General features: G+C 37.2%; 1 protein-coding gene across 5 annotated transcripts in view; it reads left to right on the top strand.

Annotated features, from left to right (window-relative positions):
• Positions 1 to 22,809, top strand: part of RPS6KC1 (ribosomal protein S6 kinase C1) — a 179,233-nt gene that overhangs the window by 119,397 nt on the left and 37,027 nt on the right. For all 5 annotated transcript variants that reach the window (XM_040636338.1, XM_040636337.1, XM_040636339.1 and 2 more), the window contains 2 exons: positions 17,673 to 17,720; positions 18,942 to 19,074. In XM_040636338.1, the coding sequence (XP_040492272.1) occupies positions 17,673 to 17,720; positions 18,942 to 19,074 (181 nt within the window). The remainder of the gene's footprint in view (positions 1 to 17,672; positions 17,721 to 18,941; positions 19,075 to 22,809) is intronic.

The raw sequence follows: 22,809 nt of genomic DNA, 5'->3' as shown, positions 1-22,809 counted from the left end.
GTTTTGAATATACAGGAGTTATTTTTTTTCATGTTTCTTCACAAAAAATTCTCATTGTGTACATTCTTCATTGTAGAAAAGAAAGAATAAAGAAGCTAAAATAAAGAAGATACAGTCTACCCATAACACTGCCACGTGCTGAGGATCCTTTTTACATTTTAATGTATATTCCCCCTGTCTTCTTTTTGTGTTTATACATACCCCTAGGCCCCATTAGCGTATGGTTTCAAATGAAGTCCTAAAGACATTAATAGCTAAATTATACTGACTTTTAGCTCTTACCATGATAGTGGGACCTCCCTCTCTCTTCCCCACCCCAGAAATATTTTTGAGATTCCTTATGGCCTCATATGAATTTAAGAATGAGTCTGAGTCTGCCTCCTGGAAACTCCTGTTCTTCTGCCAGCCTTACCATTCTCTGGGATTTCTCGGATGGTCCCACGTCTGAATTAGACCTTGTTCTTCATTCCGGTTGGACTTGTAATCCTCCAGCAGAGTACTTATTAAAGTGTTTGTAATTGCTCCTCTCCCGTGCTAAACTTTAAGCTCCTGCAGGGTAGGGACCATATTTGGTGTGTTCATTGTGCTTTTTATCCATGGCTAGGACAGTGCTTGCACATAACAGGCATTCTGTAAATATGTCAGTTTGTTGAATTTTAATATATGATGGGGGTGGGAGAAGACTCTTGCCCATCAATTTACTTTTTATGTATGATGTTAAATTTTTTAATCTTCTCGTTCTTTTTCTTTATGATTTGCCTTTAGTATTGTTGATTTGTTTCTTTTTAATAGAGGACTTTTTATATCCTTTGTACTTTCACAGCACAACAAAATTGGTTGTAGTTTTCAGTGCTAGTGATTCTGAGTAATCCCATTTTAGCATTGTTGGAATATACTGGAATAGATTACATGGACAGCTTTGAGCTCTCTCTTCTAGCAGCCTAAATCTGGTAATCTTCAAAGAAAACAGTTTTTCACAATTTGCTACTAAACAATTTTTTAATGTAGTTGTTAATTTTTATAATAAACTTGAAGGAGTCCATTGATTTTGCAAGTATTTCCACTTTCAGCACCTGTAGTATCTGTACATTTCAGTGCATAAACCTCTCGTCTTTTGCCAAGGAGGAGGGCAGCAGCCTGGCTGGGTGTGCAGTAGCACAGAGTAATACAGACTTTTTCCCCAGTCTTGTTTTCAGGAAAAGCTGGTACCTCTCATTTCTGGATTTCTGCAGCAGGAATTGGCTTGCTTTTTGTTGCTTTTTCCACCTAGAGACATTAGCATGTTTTTGTGTTCTAAAATTTTGCCATCTGTTCTTACGTCTATGGTGTCTAAATGGGGTACCTCTTGTTTGGATGGGAGCCCCCATGTGGGGCGATGATCAAGTGGAAGCTAGTGGTCCGAGCAAAGGAGATAGAAGTTTATTGAATCCACCGCAAGGGACAGCATAGGAGAGGCTGTCTGCAGCCAGGCAGTGGGTGGAGGATGTTTTTAAAGGGGAAAGATGAGGAGGTATGGTCACGGATGGAATCTTCCCTTTTTTCGTAACTGTGCCTAGTTGTAAGTAGCCCATTGGTTAGTTAGGGCCCATGGCTGTTTTGAGCTGGGTCGCCTGATGGGCCTGCCTGTATTCAGCCAGGAGTTACTGTGGCCCTTTCTGCATTCCACCGCTCAAGCCCCTTTGCCTAAGAGTGGCCCCTGCACTCTCCTTTCATGTTTTCTTTGTAGTCATCATTGTGCATCTTTTAAAATGTCTTTACTGTTATTTAGTGACATTTTTATAGTGGGTGGTGACCTATATTTAAGAGTGTTACATTTAACACATTATATAGCCCTTCTTACACCTCACAACATCCATAATTTTGACCAACATGCCTTTGTTGACCTTTTTCACGTTGTTAACAAATGTTTTCAACAAAACAGGACAATGAGTCCTGGGGTGACATGTAGCTAGAGTAATCATTTCAGGTTGACCCAGTGCCCTCTGGGTACTGCTATTTACATCCAACCCATCTTTCCTTCAACTGTGTTTCAAATTAAAATTTAGGCATCCCAAATTATTTGTGAATTTAAAGGTATACATTATCTTCTTTATCCCCCCTTTAGGATGTACTATCATTTGCCTCCAGTCCGATTTTCTTCCAGTTCATCATAAACACTGCTGCCAGAATAATTCATAAAACTGATCCTTTAGAAAAATGATCTTTCTAAAACTAAAAACTCTCTTGCTTAAAATCCTTCAATACCTTCACATAGTTTTTAGGAGAAAGTTATAACTTCATAGCTAAGGCTTCAAAGACCTTTGTAATCTAGCCCTTATTTCTCTGTTGATTCTCAAATTGTCCACCACCTGCCCCTAGTCCGCCCCCAGACCACCACGAAATGCTCTCCTGGTTACAGCACTATGAAACTTTCAGGGTAGATTTCATTCATGATGTACGTATCTGCCTGGAGTGACCTTTGCTTTTCTTCCTCCATTTATTTCATCTCATTCATGATTATTGTCTTCTTTTGGAAGGCTCCCTTGCTTACCTGTACTGTCTCATTTTTTTTTTTTAAGATTTTATTTATTCGTTAGAGAGAGAGACAGAGAGAGCACAAGCATGGGGAGAGGCAGAGGGAGAGGGAGAAGCAGACTCCTTGCTGAGCCGGGAGCCCGACATGGGGCTCGATCCCAGGACTCTGAGATCACTACCCGAGCCAAAGGCGGACGCCTAACCATCTGAGCCACACCTGTACTGTCTGATTTAAATATCTTTTACTGTGTCTTTTTAATGTCTTGAGCTTCTTTGTCATAGCATTCATTCATATTGTATGGTAGCTTTTGATATTACCTCTGTGCCTCCAGCAAGCCTTCATATGCCTCAGATGAACATAGGTTTTTCTTTGTTTTTTTTTTTTTTAAATTTACATTTTTATTTTGGCACAGTATTTACAGACATCTATTAGACAGGAAAGATAGTCTAAATACGGTGCTCAAGATTCAGGTGTTTGGAAAATCAGTCTCTATAACATGTCAAACACCAGCTTAGTAACTGTATCTTATTTAATTTTGTATTTTTGGCCTTTATTGTAGTGACTTGTGGATAACAGATACTCAATATATGAAATTGTTGAGAAAAATCAATGAATAAACGATACCTCCCTACCCACATTATCTCAAAAAAAAGTGGAGACCATTTATTCTAATTGGCTTACCTCCTCACCATTTCTCTGCATGTTTTTTTTTTTTCCATTTCTGTTTCCTTATTTATTCATTCAACAAATATTTATTGAGCTCCTGGCATGTGTCACATGTGGTATTAGCAACGGGAGATGCAATGGTGAACAAAACACACCTTATCTCCACCCTCTCAGAGTTTATAATCCAGTGGGGAATATAAATAAATAAACCGGCAGTTAACCCAGTGTGAAAAGAGCTTTGGGTGAAGAAGTCCACTAAGGTAATGTGACACCGTACCGGAGGGCCCCCTGTCTTGGGGCTCTCCATAGGCTTCTTAGAGTAAGCAAATAAACACAGGAGGGAGGGGTAGGACTTAGCTCACAGAAGAGTGTTCTAGGCTGAAGGAATAGCATATACAGGGCTGTGGGAGTCTTTGAGAGCATGCTCTCTCTCTAGCTTCTTCAGCCCTTTCAGTTCTTCCTTCTTGCCCATTCTTATTTAGTCCATTCTTTTTTTTTTTTTTAAAGATTTTATTTATTTATTTGACAGACAGCCAGCGAGACAGGGAACACGGGGAGTGGGAGAGGAAGAAGCAGCCTCCCAGGGGAGGAGCCTGATGTGGGGCTCGATCCCAGAACGCCGGGATCACGCCCTGAGCCGAAGGCAGATGCTTAACGACTGCGCTACCCACACGCCCCTATTTAGTCCATTCTTAAACTTAGCTGAAGCTTACCTCAGTAACTCTATGCTCATCTTTTCTGTCTTTGAATTAAGCTCAGCATTGTGTATTATTTTCACCTCTTTGACTTTAGTTGCCTTAAATATATAGTTAACCTGTCCCTAGAGGGCAGAGACTATATCTTACCCCTCTTTGTTTTCTCTGATCACGCTTAACTACATACAATATTGTCCATGCAGTAAGGATGTAGTAAATGCTTGTTGGATAGTGGTAAAGGGAACAAAAAGAAACAATTTATGTGTTTTTTCAGATTTCAGATACTCTTTGAATCTGCACCTCAAAATGTACCACACCTGCAGGGTCACAGTAAGAGGGTAGTTTGAACTGAAAATTGCCAAACTGTCCTCTCTGTGCTCCCCTCCCCCTTCCCCTCTCACACAGAGTCCACTATAGATTATTGGCAGGGTTGGTTGTTGCAGTCCATGAACTTGTCGTTTTGAGAATGAGTGTTGTATCTTTGTATTTCATAGGTGTTGTAAAATATTTTGGAATTTTTCAAAACATGGATACATTGTATTCTTATATTAAATAAATTTTCCAGGTCATATGAAAACATTGTTAAATTTTATTTTATTTTTTTTTCCAAAGATTTTATTTATTTATTTATTTGACAGAGAGAGAGAGAGAGACAGCCAGCGAGAGAGGGAACACAAGCAGGGGGAGTGGGAGAGGAAGAAGCAGGCTCCTAGCGGAGGAGCCTGACGTGGGGCTCGATCCCAGGACTCTGGGATCACGCCCTGAGCCGGAGGCAGACGCTTAACAACTGAGCCACCCAGGCGCCCCAAAACACTGTTAAATTTTAATCAGTTCTAGAAGTTCAACTCCATCTGCTACAGAAGTACAAAGCTCATTTAAAACATTTAAAGGGGCGTCTGGGTGGCTCAGTCTTAAGCGCCTGACTTGATTTGGGCTCAGATCATATCAGGGTCCTTTGATCGAGCCCTAGGTTGACTCAGTGCTGGGCGCAGAGCCTGCTTAAGATTCTTTCTCCCTCTGCCTCCCTCTCCCCCCAGTATTTAAAAATAATAGCATTTAAAGCTTTCTTACTCTTGAGGCATTTTCTTCTGAATTGGAATCAGGCTCCCTTTGACATTGGCAGTTTAGTTGGATGGATATGTATTGATTGACTTGAAGATGTAGCCTCTGTGTCCTTACCATTATAAGGTTCCGTTTATTAACTGTCTGTGTGCATACTGCACTGATTCTGAATACTTTGTAAAAACTATGTGGACATATTTGCGTTTTTAATTGCAGTTTTCGGGGCCTATAAATTGATTTGAGTATATTTATAGAGCCTATCGGGCAGCAGAATGGAAATACTAAAGCATAGTATGAATTGATACAGTTTATAGCAGCACTGGAGTATTAGGTTTTTCTAGCAAATGGAAATAGGATCTAAAGCTAAATACAACTGACTTACTTTTAATTGAATTTTCATCTAAATTTAACAGTGTCAAATCATTATCCCAAGTGAACTTGAGAATTCAAGCCAGAGAAATAGAATAAATGGTTTCATTATGGAATTGAATGGCATGAGCTGAACTTGGGCACGAAAACCCAGAACTTCGGAGTTTTAACCTCTCTTTTGCATAATCTCTTTGTGGCCTTGGGCAAGTCGCTTCACAAAAACAGAAAGCAATCACAATGAGAATGATAAAGGTGTAGAGATCTAGCTTTTAAAGCATTTGGATCTGAGAAGAGCCTCCTAAGTGGATGTTTTTCCTAGCTCTTCAACATGTCTGTTTTAAACCCAGTTTTTCTTTTATATTTTGCCTTCTGCTGTATTTATATCCAGTTTTCTTACAAAGACACATGTCCTTTGGAAACAGGGTTTCTGAAGTGATAGATGTATAGGCCTAGGATTTGGAAAATTATACAAAGTAAAACTCTTTTTTCATATATGTATGTAAATGATATTTTTGTGATAACTTTATTGTTCACTAAATCATTAACCTCACCTTCCTGGTAGGAGAAATCTTTGAGGGGAATGTCTTACATTCATTGACATTTGGCTAATAGGAATATAAAAGATTTTAAATTAATGTTTGTGGTTGAAATAATTACTTCCTGGATTATTTTCTAGAGAATAACATATTTTGGCATTGCTTTAGGGCAGGACCAGAGTTAGCTGTTTGCTAAAGATGAATAATCCAGGGGTTTGGCTAAGTGACTTCTAGATCTAGGGAAATGGAGAAACATTCCTTGAGCCCTTTTTATCTTTTCTGATCCTGATAATAGTCTGTCAAAGAAAATAAGCTTTGCCAACCCTATTTCAGTGCCTCTTGAAGGAATGAAACTTTATAGGAATGAGTGGCCTTTGCATTTTGAGTAAATTACTTGTATCTGCAAATCTGTTGTAGCGCCACCAAAATATGCATATTTTCTTTTTCTAATATTATGATTCATGATATATTCATAACATGTCTTCAAAGATAAAGTTATTCTGGTAACATTTATTTTTAGCTATCACAGTGACAAGCTATGATTCTTTAAAAAATCACCGTGATTATTATTGAAGTTACTAAGTATACAAAGGCGTAAATTGAGTTCACGTGGGGCATACACACACAATACAGTGTTGTATTAGGTTATGGAGACCACAGATAGTTGCACTCAACAGATTAGGGCTATATTCAGTTTAAATAGAGGGCAGGACAAATGGGCTTCATTATGCCAGTTCTTATGGTACATAAATGCTTAATAATGCCCTAGTTTTAAATTAATTTATGACTAATTCCCTACGGAAGCTTTGAAGAAGATTTAAAAATCTGGATTAAGATTACAGTTACTATAAATCAAATACATCTGTTGCCATTTTAAAGCCAAGAATTAAAAGATGCTTTTGTTATTATTTTCTAAAAAATATTTTCTATATTGATTTTTCTCCTAATTGAATTTAAAACACGGAAAAAAGCCCACAGACCCCAGAAAGCAAAGATGACGTACAGGAAAACTTCATATTAGTCCATTTGTTTCAAGATGAATATATGCTGGTTATCCAGTATTATGATTGAATATAGCCAGGTTCTTGAGATTCTCTGTTTTTAATATTTTAAAAGACACTACACTATTTTGTTTCTGTATAAAGTATTGTGGCAAATAGAATCATTACCTTAAATAAATGACATTTTTGTGTAGCCAAAAATCAGGGTTTTTAATTGCTTTTTTTGTAGATATTATTAAACCTCACATCAAAATGTACATTTTCCTTGGGTAACATTTGGATTGTGGGTATGATGGTACCTAGAAAACAAACCTTTCAGAACAAAAACCTTATGACTGCATAAAAAAATACCTTTATTATTATTCATAGACTGATTAAAACACCTTAGCTTTTATATGTCATTTTATTCATTGTATGCTTATTTTGAATAGAATTATGGGTGACTTTAAATATGACTAACCCGCCCTCCCCTTTTTTAAGGGAAAAAAAATCATCACATTTACTTAATTTACTTAAGTAAATCCCATTAGAGGGAGTATTTTTCTTGTCTTTTTGTTCAGCCACTAGAGTCCCCTGTGACCTTGGGTACGTATTGTAAGAGGTGACTGACGGTTCATGATGTTCTGTATTTTCTGGTAGCTTGCCTGTTGCCTGCCTCTGGGTTCGTCATCCCCCTTATGCTGACTTAGGCAGTATTAGGCAGCCTCTTATCTTCAGGCTTTGATGCATATGTTCTGAAGGTGGCCACAGTGACTTTGGGTAGCAGCAGATGGTAAACCTTCAGGCTGCCACCGGCTATACTGGTGTTAAGTTGGAAAGTTAACGTTTGATGAAGAATCAGTAGTGCATATGAAAGAGCTTTCACTGCTGAAATATCTTTTAATTAAAAAATTAGCATACTAAAACCTTTGCAAATGTCTGGGCATTTAAAGAAATCTAAAATTAGTTGTTTTCTTATAGAGAAATTAGTTTATGATCAGCTTAGTTGTGTTGCTTGCATTTCCTAATGTGGTTCTTTTCTCCCTTTTCCTGCCCCAGTTTGCCTGTAGTTAAGACAGATATTAGATAAACCGAAATAGGAGATGTTTTTAGGAGTTCAGTGTGTTTCTGTGAACACTTAAAGTTTACTTCGAATATGGTATCTTGGATTTTAATAATGAGAAAGAAATGTGGATCTTCAGTACTACCTCCATACAATCCTAGTAGATTTGGTCTTTCGTTTCCTACCTTTGAAGAGATTTCTAGCTATATAGAAGCCTGAAGAACTCAACCTGCCTCCAAAAGATATTTCAGTGTGTTCTGAGTTGGTTGATAATTTTTTTACTTTGCCATCAATCCACAAAGCAATATCCTTTTTGGTTGTTTGTTCACTTACCTCATGATAATGTGCCATGTTGAAAGTTCTTGCACAAATAAAACACTGGGAAGACCTGTAAGGATTTTGTTTGTTTGTTTGTTTTCCTTAAATCTTAGGGGTACATTTTATGCTTTGCTAAACATAGATCCTTCAGAGTAGTAAAATGAAAATACCCTTTAGACCAGGGTTACAAGTATCCATGTCAAATTTTACTCTTCATATTTGAATTCTCCTCAGTGAAATACTTTTGTGAGCATATGACCATCAAGAACAGATTGTTTTAATGACATAACATGAGAGAAGTGCCTCTACGCAGTCTGTTCCTGCTGATGCTCTTGACAGTGCAACTTCGGATGGACAGCACTGTAGGCTCCACAGCTTTTGCTTTGGAGTTGCTGGACAGTGGTACAAGGAACGTAACTAGATTTCGTGGTGTCAAAGAAAGAGAAAGTTAGGGCCCAGTGGGGGGAGTTGTTGGTATTAAAGGTCACCTAGGACTGTTCCTTGTTTTCTGGTATTTGGAATTTTATGAGATCTCTCCTGAGATTAAGGTACAGAATTAAATAAGAGTGGAAATACAGTTTCAATATTAAGCATACGAAATGTGATGGGTTTTTAGCAGTAAATATAAATAACTTGATTATCATCACATGGTATTGGGGGGAAAGCAAAGATTTAGTGCTCTGGGTTTGTTGTTCAAAGCCATTTCTGCAGAAGAGTAACATTATTAGCTCCTGTAATGCTGCCAAGATGAGTTCAGTTAATAACTTGATAGTGGTTAAGTTTGTTTTTTAACAGAGTACAGTGAGCGTAATCTTATCCATCTGAAACTCTGTTGAGAAAAACTGTCCAACTTGCAGAATTGGGCTTCTGTATTTTCTCTGGCTTCTTTATTATGTTGATCCTATTCTTTTCTCTTATGTTTATTTATGTGTGAATTCCCAGTAGTATAAGTTGCACAACTGAAGTCCATTCAGATTATATCTAGCAAACATGAATAGTACTGTGATATCATTAAAGGAAAGGCTGTGTTTGTCCAGTATGATTACCTCTGTAGACTTTTTTTTTTTACATTTTTTAAAACTTTTATTAATTGTTCTGGAGTCCTGTGAAGTAACTGGCACCAAATTAGAGATAGATGTTCCCTCAAATTACTCATGTAATCTTTCTTTTTAAAGGTATTGGAGCTGAAATTTTTAGAGACTTTCGTACTTTGGATGTCAACATTTAAATTAAATATGTAAAAAGATTTAAGAGTGACACTTAATCCTCACCACAGGGAAGTCTTCACTCTTCCTCACAGCAATGATTGTGTCTTTAATCGTTTCTCTCTTTTCTCCAAATTTATTCTTCATATGTTTAAAAGAAATCATCATTTGATGTCTTTGATATACTTCCCCACCCCTCCCGCCTTCTCAAAAGTGGTACCTAGTTAAATATCAGGCCTTCCTTATTCTACCATCAGAAAAAACCCAGACTGTCATCAGTTGGAGCTTTTCCTACCACCGTTAGGAAAGACAAGTGGGCAAGTCTCATTGTGCTGGCGGAATTGAAGAACAGATGAGGCTGATCCTTAAGGAATAAGTTGTCTGCTTTTTTCCCCAGTTAGAAGCAGTCATTCTATGTATTACTACAGGCAAAGATGGAATAATCTCTTCTGTTAGACCATATGCTAATAGAGTGCTGATAAGTGAGTGTGAAAAATGAAAGGGAGAAATACATTAATTGTATTCTCTCAATAAGGTATGCTATCCAAGGTAATTATTTCATGACAGTTTTAGTTATAGTACTTGTTTTATCATGAAATAAAAGATGGTTTTAGGAGCCTTTTATTGGAAAGACAATTGTATCAAATTAGTACCAAATTAGATTTTTGTCTTTATAAAGGTGAGCAAACCCATGAGCAGTTTTTAAATTGATGTGTTCTAGTCCACAAATGAACAAATTCTGTTTGAGGGTTAAAGAAGCTATTATTTTGTCCTTTATGCTGACAGCTTCATTACAGATTAGCCTACTGTTGGCATTAAAAAAATGTTTGGCTCCTTATGATCTTTGTGCATGCAACTATAATATTAATGCGGTGCCATAGCACTGTTCATTAAGAAATGACTTTAAATGAGGTTGAAGCGTGTAAATTTGGAAAGATACAGATGTTAAATGCAGTCGTTTCTCTTTGTATACGGCCGTATGGCTAATAATTTCCAAGTGGCTAAAGCTCTTGTTAGCAGGAGTGCTGGTGTGTTAAGAATGGCTCTATAAATAACTTTAAGAACTGAAGTTGAAGGTGCTTCTTTTAAAGACTATTGTTAACTAAACATTATTGCCAAACAGATGGAAAGCATTCACCAGCCTGATGTTTTTAGGTCTAATTATATTATCACCAGCCCTGTACGGCTCAGTTGAAGAGGTGTATCCAGAGGCCAATTTATAATCATTTAGCCAACACCTGTTTGGGAGAAATTGACAGTCAAAGGGCACATTTAAAAAAAAATCACATATGTTCTTGTGTTTATTGCCTCAATGTGAACGTTGTCTAGTTGCAAACAAACTTGGTAGGAGAAGAAAGTAAATGTAAACAGAGCAGTACTTCCCAGCCATGTTTATCGATCTTAATTTGGCGTTTTTATCTGATCCACTTCATGCTTCATGGCTAAGTAAGATCAGCAAAGAGATACCACTCCTGATTTATGTAGGTATATTCTGTTAAGCCAATTAAGAGGTTCCTGGTAGGAAAATGAAATTCTTTCCTTTGTACATCTTCCATACCTTTTACTTAATGAAATACATCATATAGATGTATCTTATTTAAATAGGATTGGCATTCTGGTGAGTGGCTTAGAAGAGTCGCAACTTGGTATAAAAACAAAGAGGATTTAAGGAACACTACTTTTCTTCACAGACTCAATTGAGGTTCATTAAACTGTCCTTTGCAGAGAGAGGGCCGAAGTGCCTCTTTTTGCACATGTGATACGTTACTTTAAATCTCGAGGCTCAAGTTGTTTGAATGTGTTTCCATGCTTTGGAGATTCAACATTGGTGATGAATATAGCTCAAAGGGAAATTATGGGGAGAATAGATCTACTCTATCTGAAAGTAGTTTGAACCTGATGATCCCGTTAACTTTCATTTTAGTGTTTTTCCTTCTTTTGGCGTACTTCTCTATTGAAAGATTTATATAAGTTGTCTCCATTTTCTTATCACCCAGCAGTACTGAAAGTTACCAACAATTTCCTAACTGCCTTAGGCAGTAATTGATTCTCAGTGGCTTCTCTTTGTTGTTTAGGACAGATGATTACTCTCATCTTAAGTATTCTCTTTCCCGGGACACCTGAACCATTTAATATTTTCTGTCTTTCTTTGTACTTTTCTCCCTCTACTTTTAGTTGTTGTCTTATATACCCTTGATACTACAGCTATGTATAATTTTCAAATTCAGATGTAAATATAGCTTAATAGTTAATGGAGGAAGAACCCTGGAGCCAGACTGCTGGGTTTTAAATTTCACCTCTACCGACTTTTAGCTTTGGGAGCATGGACAGGTTAACAGTTTTATGTTTGTTTCCTCATCTGTAAAATTGGTTAATAAAAATATACCAACTTCTGAAAAATCATTTGACAAAATTCATCCATTCATGATAAAAAAAAAAAAAACCAACCTCTTCAACATACTGGGTATAGAGGGAAAGTACCTCAACATAATAAAGGTCATATATTAAATATTAAAAAAAAACCAAAGCTACCCTCATAGTCAGTGGTAAAAAGCTGAAAGCTTTTCCTTTAAGGTCAGGAAAAAGACAAAGATGTCCACTCTTACCATTTTAATTCAACATAGTACTAGATGGCCACAGCAATCAGACAAGAATAAGAAATAAAAGGCATCAAAATTGGTAAAGAAGAAGTAAAAATCATTATTTGCAGATGACAGGACATTGTATATAGGAAATGCTAATGACTCCACCAAGAAACTCGTAGAACTAATAAATGAATTCAGTAAGGTTGCAGGATACAGAATCAATATACAGACATCTGTTGTGTTTCTGTACACTAATAACACACTAGCAGAAAGAGAGATTAAGAAAACAATCTCATTTACAATTGCATCAAAAAGAATGAAATACCTAGGGATAAATTTAACCAAAGAAGTGAAAGACCTGTACTCTGAAAACTATAAGACATTGATGAAAGAAATTGAAGACAACACAAATAAATGGAAAGATAGATACACCATGCCCATGGATTACAAGAATTAATATTGTTAAAATGTCCGTAGTACCCAAAGAAATCTATAGTTTCAGTTCAGTCCTTATGAAAATACCAATAGTATATTTCACAAAACTAGAACAAATAATTATAAAGTGTGTATGGAATCCTAGAAGACCCCAAATAATCAAAGCAGTCTTGAGAAAGAAGAACAAAACTGGAGGTATCACAATCCCAGATTTCAAACTATACTTCAAACTGATAATCAAAATGGTACAGTACTGGTACAAAAACAGACAATCAATAGAACAGTAGATCAATAGAACACAATAGAGAGCCCAGAAATAAACCCATGCTTATATGGTCCATGAATCTATGACAAAGGAGGCAAGAATATGCAATGGGGAAAAGAAAGTCTCTTCAGTAAACGGTGTTGGGAAAACTGGACAGCTACATGCAAAAGAATGAAACTGGACCACATTCTTACACCATACCTGAAAATAAACTTAAAATGGATTAAAGACCTAAATGTAAGCCCTGAAACCATAAAACTCATGAAAGAAAACATAAGTAGTAAATTCTTGGACATCGGCCTTAGCAATATTTGTTTGGATCTGTCTCCTCAGGCAAGGGAGACTAAAGTAAAAATAAGCAAATGGGACAACATAAAACTAAAAAGCTTATGCACAGAGAAGGAGACCCAGAATAAAATGAAAAGGCAGCCTAATGAATGGAAGAAGATATTTGCAAATGATGTATCTGTTAAGGGGTTAATATCTGAAATATATAAGGAACTCCTACAACACAACACCCCCCCCCCAAAAAAAATCTGGTTGAGAAATAGGAGAAGACCTGAATAGACATTTGCCCCAAGACATATAGGTGGCCAACAGACATAAGAAAACATGCTCAACGGCATTTATCATCATGAAAATGTAAATCAAAACCACAAGGAAGTATCACCTCATACCAGTTAGAATGGCTAATATCCAAAAGATAAGAAATAACAAGTGTTGGTAAGGATGTGGAGAAAAGGGAACACTCATGTGCTGTTGGGGAATGTAAATTGGTACATCTTCTGTGGAAAACAGCATGGAGGTCCCTCAAGAAATTAAAATAAAAATACTGTACAATCCAGTAATTCCACTGCTGGGTATTTATCTGAAGAAAATGGAAACACTAATTTGAAGAGATTACATGCACCCGGCATATTTATTGCAACATTATTTGTGATAACCAAGATATGGAGGCAACCTAAGTTTCTGTCTATAGATGAATGGATAAAGAAGATGTGGTTACGCATACAACAATGGAATATTGCTTAGCCCCCAAAAGGGTGAAATCTTGCCATTCATGACAACATGGATGGATCTAGAGGGTATTATGCTAACTGAAATAAATCAGAGAAAGACAAATACCATTTGATTTCACTTGTATGTGGAATCTAAAAAACAAAACAAGTGAACAAACAACAAAATAATAACAGACTCCTAAATATAGAGATACAAATTTGTGGTTGCCAGAGAGGAGGTGTGATGAGGGGGTATAGGTGAAATAGGTGAAGGGAATTAAGACATACAGACTTCCAGTTATAAAATAAAATATAGGAATGAAAAGGACAGGGAATATAGTCAATAATATTGTAATAACTTCGTATGGTGACAGATGGTAACTATGCTTATTGTGGTGAGCATTTCATAGTGTATATGATTATTGAATCACTATGTTGTGTACCTGAAACTAATAAAATGTTGTGTCAACTGTATTTTAATTAAAAAAAAAAAAGCCAGTCACAAAGGAAAAAAAATATAAATACCTGTCTCATCGGATTGTTGAATGCATTGTATGATTTAATTCTTTGAAACCCAGCATAGTGCCAGGTATAAAGTAAGCACTTCATTGGAGGAACAGTCTCATGTTTTTAGCTACTATCTTGATGGAGAATGCTCAAATGTAAATCTTTAGTCCCAACTTATTCCTAAGCTCTATTCACATATTGACATCTGTCTTCTAAACATTTACACCTAAATTTGTTCACATGTGTTTATTGAGCATTTACCATGGGAGAGGGATGTGTTATATGTTGGAAGAAATATAGTTTCTGCCCTGTATTAGTTTTCTATTGCTGTCATAACAAATTACCACAAACTTAGCATCTTAAAACAACTAAATTTATTATGTCAGAGTTCTTTGGTTTTTGTTTTGTTTTGCTTTGTTTTTCTAGATTTTATTTAAATTCAAGTTAGTTAACATATAGTCTATAAGTTTCAGGGGTGGAATTTAGTGATTGATCAGTTGCATATAACACCCAGTGCTTATTACATCAAGTGCCCTCCTTAATGCTGATTCCCCCAGTTACCCCATCCCCACACCCCCTTTCCCTCCGGTAACCCTCAGTTTGTTCTGTATAGTTAAGAGTCTCTTACAGTTTGCCTCCCTCTCTGTTTTTGTGTTATTTTATTTTTCTTCCCCTTCCCCTATGTTCATCAGTTTTGTTTCTTAAATTCCACATCTGAGTGAAATCATATGGTATTTGTCTTTCTTTGACTATGTCAGAGTTCTTTGGACCAGAGGTCTGACATGGGTTGCATTGGGCTATAATCAAGGTGCTGGCAGGGCTGTGTTCCTTACTGGAGGCTCTGGGGAAAAATCCACTTCCAAGTTCATTCAGGTCATAGGTTGAATTCTTTTCTTTGCAGTGGTAGGACTGAACCTGTCCTTACTGGCTATCAGCCAAAGACTGGTCTTTACTTCTAGAAGCTGTCTGCTCCTTCTCATGCTTCCTATGAGCTCCCAGAGGCCCATCTCCAGTGGTGACATGTGGGCATCTGTATCTTAGCGCCAGCAACCGCATATCCCTCTCATACTTCAAATCTCTCTGATTTCCCCTTCTGCCATATCATTTCTGTGTTTCCACTTCTGGCCAGAGATAGTTCTCTGCTTTTCAGGGTTCATGGGATTTGATTGAGCCCGCTCAGATAATCCAAGATAATCTGTTTTAAGGTCTGTATCTTAATTACATCTGCAAAGTCCTTTTTGCCAGGAACATAACATATTCATAGGTTCTGGAGATTAAGGTATGAACATCCTTGGCGACCATTATTCTGCCTACACTATGCCCATAAAAACCTTGAAATCTGGTTGAGAAATAGACATGTGAACAAAAAAATCAAATCGAAGGGGTTGGTACTGTATACAGTGGAAGAACAAAGAATGTAGAAAATCAGCGTTACTTGAGCTCAATATGGAAGGATGAGTACTTGCTTGATAAGGGGCTGGGGGTGGGGTGGGGGACATGTCAGGAGAAGCAGCAATAACAGCCATAGCAATAATAGTAACAAGTGGCTATCCCAACACTTTTATAAGATGACTTTACTGAAATTCTCATGAATGGTAGATGCTGTTATTATCTGCCATTATAGCTTCTGCCGATGAAGTTTTCATGTCTTCACTTTTAGAGTAGTAAGGGTAAAATTATCGTATCGGGTAGTTGAGAGAATTAACATTGATGGCTAAAGCATAGCACATAGTAAACACTTAGTACATGGTAGGTAAACAGAGTAGAGGGTGGATAGGAGAAATAGGTAGTGGACTTCGTCACTGGTTATAAAGGTAGGGGACAGGAGAACTCATAGTGACTGAGGGAGCTTTTTGGTGGTGGGCGTGTTACATGGATGGTGGCATTATTCAGTACTGTAGGAGGAGAAACAGGATTTGGTTTTATTTCTAGTGGGGACAGGGCTTTGAGAAGAGGAAGGGGTGAGTTCAGAAGATATCTGTGGGAATATTCAATTGAATTTAAATGGAGACTTACCTAGTGTTGGTCAAACACTTGTAAGGGAGTTCAGAGATGAAGTGGTCACCATCACTTCAAATTCATCATGTCTAACATGGAATTTACCGTCTTCTCCTCAGGCTGCTCCCCCATCTTCTCACCATTCTTTCGTTTTCCCAAGCTTGACATCTTTTCATCCTTGACTCTCAGCTCTCTGGACGGGAAACCCAAAGCCCTGTTTACAGTGTTTGCAGGTGTCTGTGGTGTAAATACTCCAGACACGGCCCATTTCAGATAGTGGCTGCTTTTGTGCTGCTGTGGCAGAGATGAAGAGCTCCAGCAGAGACCGCGTGGGCCGACAAAGCCTAAAATCTTTACTGTCTGGATCTTTATAGAAAAAGTTTGCACTGCTGCTATAGTGTCTCAAAGATAATAAAATAGTAACATGGTTGAATCATTCTGTATCTCTAGTCATTCCTTCTATCCATCAGGATGGGTTGGGGGAGGAGGTAGTCTGAGGGGGTGATGTGTGAGATCATGCATGGTCTTGAGATAATTTTTTGGACTTAGGCTTTTTTTTTCTGAATGAGAGGAATGATATGGAGGAACTTATGTTTTTAAAAGAAAACACTGGCTGCTCTTTAGATAGTAGACCATAGGGCAGCAAATAAGGAAGGAGGGAAATCTGTTGGGAGGCCATTATTATAATCCAGGTAAATCTTTGGATCAGGGTAATAGCTGTGCAAGTGAGTTCACATTTTGGATACATTTTGGAACATAGAGCTGACAGGATTTGCCAATGGAAAAAGAGGAGCTAGGATGAGTCTTGGATGGAGAAAGCAGTACCAAAAGGAGTCTTAAGTTGGAGCCCGAGTTACTGAGATTACATTATACCACATTGCTACGTCAAGGATTTTAAGAAGAAAAATGAGACTTCAGCAATGCTTGTAATTTTTTTTTTACTTCTTCTTAACCATATATGTTCCATGAGGAAAAATTCTTTGTGTAAAATAATTTTTCCTTTTAAGCAATATATTTTATTTTATTTTTAAAAAATATTTTATTTATTTATTTGAGAGAGAGCACAAGCAGTGGGGGAGAGGGAGAGGGAGAAGCAGACTCCCTGCTGAGCAGGGCGCTGATGCGGGGCTCAATCCCAGGACCCTGAGATCTTAACCTGACCCAAAGGAAGACCTTTAGCCCACTGAGCCACCCAGGCGCCCCCTAAACAATGTATTTTAAAATAAATCTAGGAAAACATAGAAATGTTTCTAAAATATGGAATTTTTAGAAGAGGAAACTATAATAAAACCTACTTTAGAGACTGTTTTAATCCTGTGATTTGGTGGCTTAAAAAAAAAAAAACCCATTTAGATATTAACAGTTTTGGTGGAGTCAGTTCCAGCATTTACCCCCAAACCCTTATAGTTTCAAAAACTTACAAGTCAATGTTTCATTGTACTGTGAGTAAGTTATTACTCATGTCTTTTATGTAGGTTTTACTTGTAATGGACACAAGGACAGAACAGACATTCATTTTAAAAGTAAGTAGAATTTGTATATTTAATGAATTTAGGCATTAATTTTCCAAATTATGCTTCTGAAAGAAAAAATATTTAATATTTTTTCCTGGGTGATTGGATGTTCTCTTATGTTTGTGGTGATCTATATTTATTTTACTTTCTGTTCTTTATCACAGTTGATAAATACATTGTAGCATACATTTAAAAAGAGTTTTAGGTTATAGAGTATGGAGGTGATAGTTTGGATAAGTCGAAGACTCATTCCCTGCTGTTTAAATATATAGTGTGTACTTTAAACACATCTCTAATACATTTTGTATAATTTGTGAAGATTGCACAGAATTGTACCTTTGATTATGATTATAGCCCCAAAGAGCTGAAATTTTGCCTTTAAGTCTCTGTTTCAGGTATTTGGGAAAGTGTTATCTACATCCCTGGTCCTCTGTCTCTCTCTCTCTCTTTTTTTTAATCTAAATTCAATTCTATTTCTTTATATAACTCAATTTCTAATTTCTGATTTTGTAATTTCAGAATTGAAATGGATTGTGACAGTACATATTCTAAAATATCCTAATTTAATTATTTCCATAAGCAGCTAGAAATAATCAATTTCAGATCAGTTTTATATTTTTTTCAGATACTTTTACTTACAGCATGGCAGTAGGTTACATTGATATATATTGAAACAAATTTCTTTCTGCGTATACCTTATCACTGGCATTTCCCCGGATTTTAAACCAGGCTTTGATACCAGACACTATACTCACCTTGTTCCTTTGGAGAAGGCTTAAAGTGGTCTTTATACTTTTTTTGGCATAAAATTTTCAGATCTCCTGTTTAATCTAGGAATATCTTTTGTGTCTCCGAAATTTGAATGATCTCACAGTGTCTTGCTTTATTAAAGACATATATATATAGATACGTGTGTAAAATAAAACTTAAGAAAAGGTCATAGAGAAATAACTGCGTGTCATCCTGATGACTTAGTTTGAGAACATCTCTAATAAAAACACTGACCCACGTAATTGATTTTAATGGCAGCTTTGTGGCATCTTCCGTTCTCTGGATTCACGCCAGATGCCATCAGCAGAGCCTCCAGGGACTGAGGGGCATAGAGCAGCAGATGAGTGGTTTCTCTGAAGCCCAGAGTAACTCGGATAGATTAGTTTGGTTGATAAACACAGAGCACAGCAGGCTCCAAAGGCAACTGAGGGTACAACTGACCTTTTTGTTCTCTGTCAGGGTCTAAGGAAAAGCAGTGAATACAGCCGGAACAGAAAGACCATCATCCCCCGCTGTGTGCCCAACATGGTGTGTCTGCACAAGTACATCATTTCTGAGGAGTCCGTATTTCTTGTGCTGCAGCACGCGGAAGGTTAGTTTGTGGTTTAAATTGTTTACAGAGCAAAGAGTGTCATCTACTTAGCTTTTCAGTGTCGATAACGTCTGTTTACTTCTGTCATTGCATGGGCAGATGAAACATACGAAACACATGTAAGAAACTGTTTCCTCATTCGATCTCTTTGAGTTGTGAGGGAAAATGAAAACCCAGGTGAACAGCAGATTTCATTTGAACTACAGTAACATTCTTAGATGTACATAACTACTTACTTTCTCCTAGAATTGAGCTACTGTGATGAGCACGTTAAGGTGAATGTGTGCTACAAGAGCTAGGTTTTATTTTAGGGATTTTATTTTGTTCTTTTGTTCTCTGCTAAAAGGATACATTAATGGTAGATGACAAAAATAAAAAGCATCCCCTGAAGAATTAATTAATTACCTCCTTTTTTAGAATGCATGGGTATTTGCTTAACATTTGACATTACCTAGTTATTCTGATCTGGGTTTTTACGAATACAGCCATTGGCGTCACATATGGGTACAAAGTGGAGGCATGGTGCTCTGCCTTCAAACTATTTATAAAATTTCAGCTCATGGTAGAGGGAACAGGTGGCAAAAAAATACTATGTTTTGATTTGTTTTTGCCCTTTAACACCTGAATTTAAATAAATAGTCTTTTATTTAGAATGACTGAATACAGCATATAAATATAAATCCGCATAATAAATATTGCCTTTTGGCCTTAAGAGGTGTTTTTAAAATAGTAAAAAAAATTTAAATTATTTTCCATGTTTCATGAAGGTGTTATTTCTATTTTTACATTACTGAGAATAAAGAACTGTTGTGTTTTACTAATAGGCATGACATTTGAATTTAATGCATTTTCCCAGGAAAATGAGTCATTGCTTTGTGGAATGAGGTCTTTTATGATAACTAATGCAAGATTTTTGATGGGGGCAATAAACTATTAATATTGTTTATTATGAAGTACAGCACAAGATAACTACAGATGGAGGGAAGACCTCCATATGTAGTATTTAATAGGAAATTCAGAAGGGCTCCATGGTCTCTCAGGTATTAAGAGAGTTAATTGCGTGTGTGAATTGGATAACTAATTCACCTTTGTTCAGACATTATAGACAGCTTTTATCTGAGGATACCAGTGCATTACAGACATTATTGAATTAGAGGTCATGTCATCTGATAGCGAAATACAGCCACCTCTGGTGTGGAACAAAATAACTTGCGTAGTAATAATCCATAATAATTTAGAACAAGGTCAGTAGGATGAATGTAATTATAGTCAATATTCTATTACCCAGTGTGGATTATTCATGTTGGAGATTATCTGTGACAAATTTTCGATTCTAGTTTGCCTCTGCTATTTGCAGCTTCTTCCTGCTCTTTCTCTTCCTTCTCCAGAACACACTTCAGCTTTTCTTCTCCCATCTTCTCACTTTCTCTTATACCCCTTAAGGCTGATATTTCAACATTATTTTACTTTAATACTGAGAAAATCTTTATAATCTATTTGAAAGCCATATGTCTAGATTTAGGTTATCTTTACCAAGTTTCTTCTCCTTTATTGTTGGCCACAGCTGACTTTGAGTGGCTACATGATATTGAATCTGTCCTGGATTATTTACACTTGGTGGGGGAGGATGTCTTTTTGACTGTTGATTTCAGGTGTCTGCTGTTTGATTTTAAGAAGATTTTATAACACGAAGATATTAAATTATAGTGCAAATAGGGACTGTAGGTTCATTTAATATTCAGCAAATTTACTGAGCATGTATTATGTACTAGACTCTCTTTGGTGAACAAGACAGGAAGAGAGCTTGCCTCTTTGAAACTTACATTCTTGTGACGAGTCATACAGAAAACCAAAGAGCATGATAATATTGACTAATAGTAGGGACTGCTGGTCTCTAACACAGTGAGCTTTAAAAGGAACTACTGGGAGACTACATTAGATGAGGTAGTCAAGGAATCCTGCTCCAGAAAGGCGACATTTTAGAGGAGTTTTAAATGACAAAAGAAATAACCATTTGGATGTAATTGGGAAGCACATTTAGGTACAGGGAGCAGTGTAGGAAATCAAAGGCAAAACAGTATCTGATGAACAAGAAAGGAGACCATTTGGTTGGAGTGTAGTGGGTGAGGGCAGTCGTGGTATATGAGGCTCTTGGGGAGATAGGCAGGAGTCTTGTACTGCAGGAAAAGGACTTTGGCTTTTATTCAAGTGCATTGGGAAACCATTGGATATCTAAAGCAGTGGCAAGATCTATTTACATTTTTTAAAAGATCACTCTGGCTGTTGTTTAGGGAATAGATTATAAACAGGCAAGGAACAGTAAACTAGCAGTGAATAGTGTAGACAAGAGGTGATGATGGCCTGGCTTTCTGGGGTTCTAGCCGCTATGCTTTGAGGGTAGACTTAGTGGGACCTGTGATAGATTCTAGGTTAGGGAGAGAAGAATCTAGGTGAATTTTTTGGCTTTAGCTTGAGCAATCAGGTGAACTGTATGCAGTATGCTATCTTTTACATATTAGTGGTATCTGTTACCTCTATGAATTAGAAGTTGTGCATATATCATACGCACATTACTTTTATATGTGTAAATAGCTATTCTTGAAAAATAAGTGTTGAACAATTGTTTTCTCTAATATGAATGCTTGAATATTTATGATTTGTGGCTTTAGCTTCCTTCTGCTTACAGGACAATTCGAGATTCATGTAAGTCTCTTGGACTCATTTTCTTTCCGTTTTTAATTCATTTAGTCAGAAATATATTGGTGCTTACTGGGATACAGGCTTAGTTCTAACATGGCGGGAACAAAACTGATGAAGACTTTACCCACATGGAGCTTACACTGAGAGGCAGAACAGACAGTAAGCAAATACACAAGTAAATATATGTCAGATGGAGATGAGTTCTATGGTGAAAAGTTAAATAAAAGAAGGGAGAAGGGGATGCCAGAGGGTGAGGTGGGGGGTTACTACTTTATCTAGAGTGGTCACTTCATTAAGAAAGGGACTTTTGGCCAGTGACCTGAAGGAAGTGAGAGGGGGAGCATTGTGGGTATGCGAGGGAAGAGTATCTCAGCGAGAGAGAACAAACAGGCTTGGAGCCAAGAGTGTACTTGGGGTATAAGAAACAGCAACGTTACTGTGGCCGGAGCAGAATGGGAAGAGCTTAGAGGTGGGAAGATCCTCTGTGGTCTTAATAGGCCACTTTAGGAACTTGATATATATAAATTTTTTTTTTTTTTTTAAGAGCACATGCAGGGGTTAGGGGGCAGTGGGAGAGAGAGAATCTCAAGTAGGCTCCAGGCTCAGTGTGGAGCCCAGTATGGGGCTGGATCTCACAGCCCTGAGATCATGACCTGAGCCGAAATCAAGAGTCAGACCCTTAACCGACTGAGCCACTCAGGTGCCCCAAACACTTGATTTTTATTCTGAATAGCTAGGAAGTGGTTGAGGGATATTGAGCAGAGGAGTGACAAGATAGGGGTCATTCTGGCTGCTTTGTGGAAAATGTAGTCTAGGAGGGCAAAGGCAAAAGCAGGAGAGCAGTTTGGAAGTTTTTGCAGTGATCCAGGTGAAAACAATTGTGGCTTGCACAGAGCATTTGTGGTAGAGGCGGTGAGAAATGCTCATTAGATTCTGCATCTGTTTTGAAGGTGGAACTGACATGATTCTGCTTTACACGCCAGCAAGGTTTTTGGCTCACAGAACTGAAAGAATGGAGTTCCCATTTACTAAATG

Source organism: Ursus maritimus, unplaced genomic scaffold (assembly GCF_017311325.1).
Source record: "Ursus maritimus isolate PB19 unplaced genomic scaffold, ASM1731132v1 scaffold_2, whole genome shotgun sequence".
NCBI lineage: Eukaryota > Metazoa > Chordata > Mammalia > Carnivora > Ursidae > Ursus > Ursus maritimus.
The sequence above is the reverse complement of the archived record's forward strand: the minus strand, read 5'-3'. Positions and strand labels throughout refer to the sequence as shown.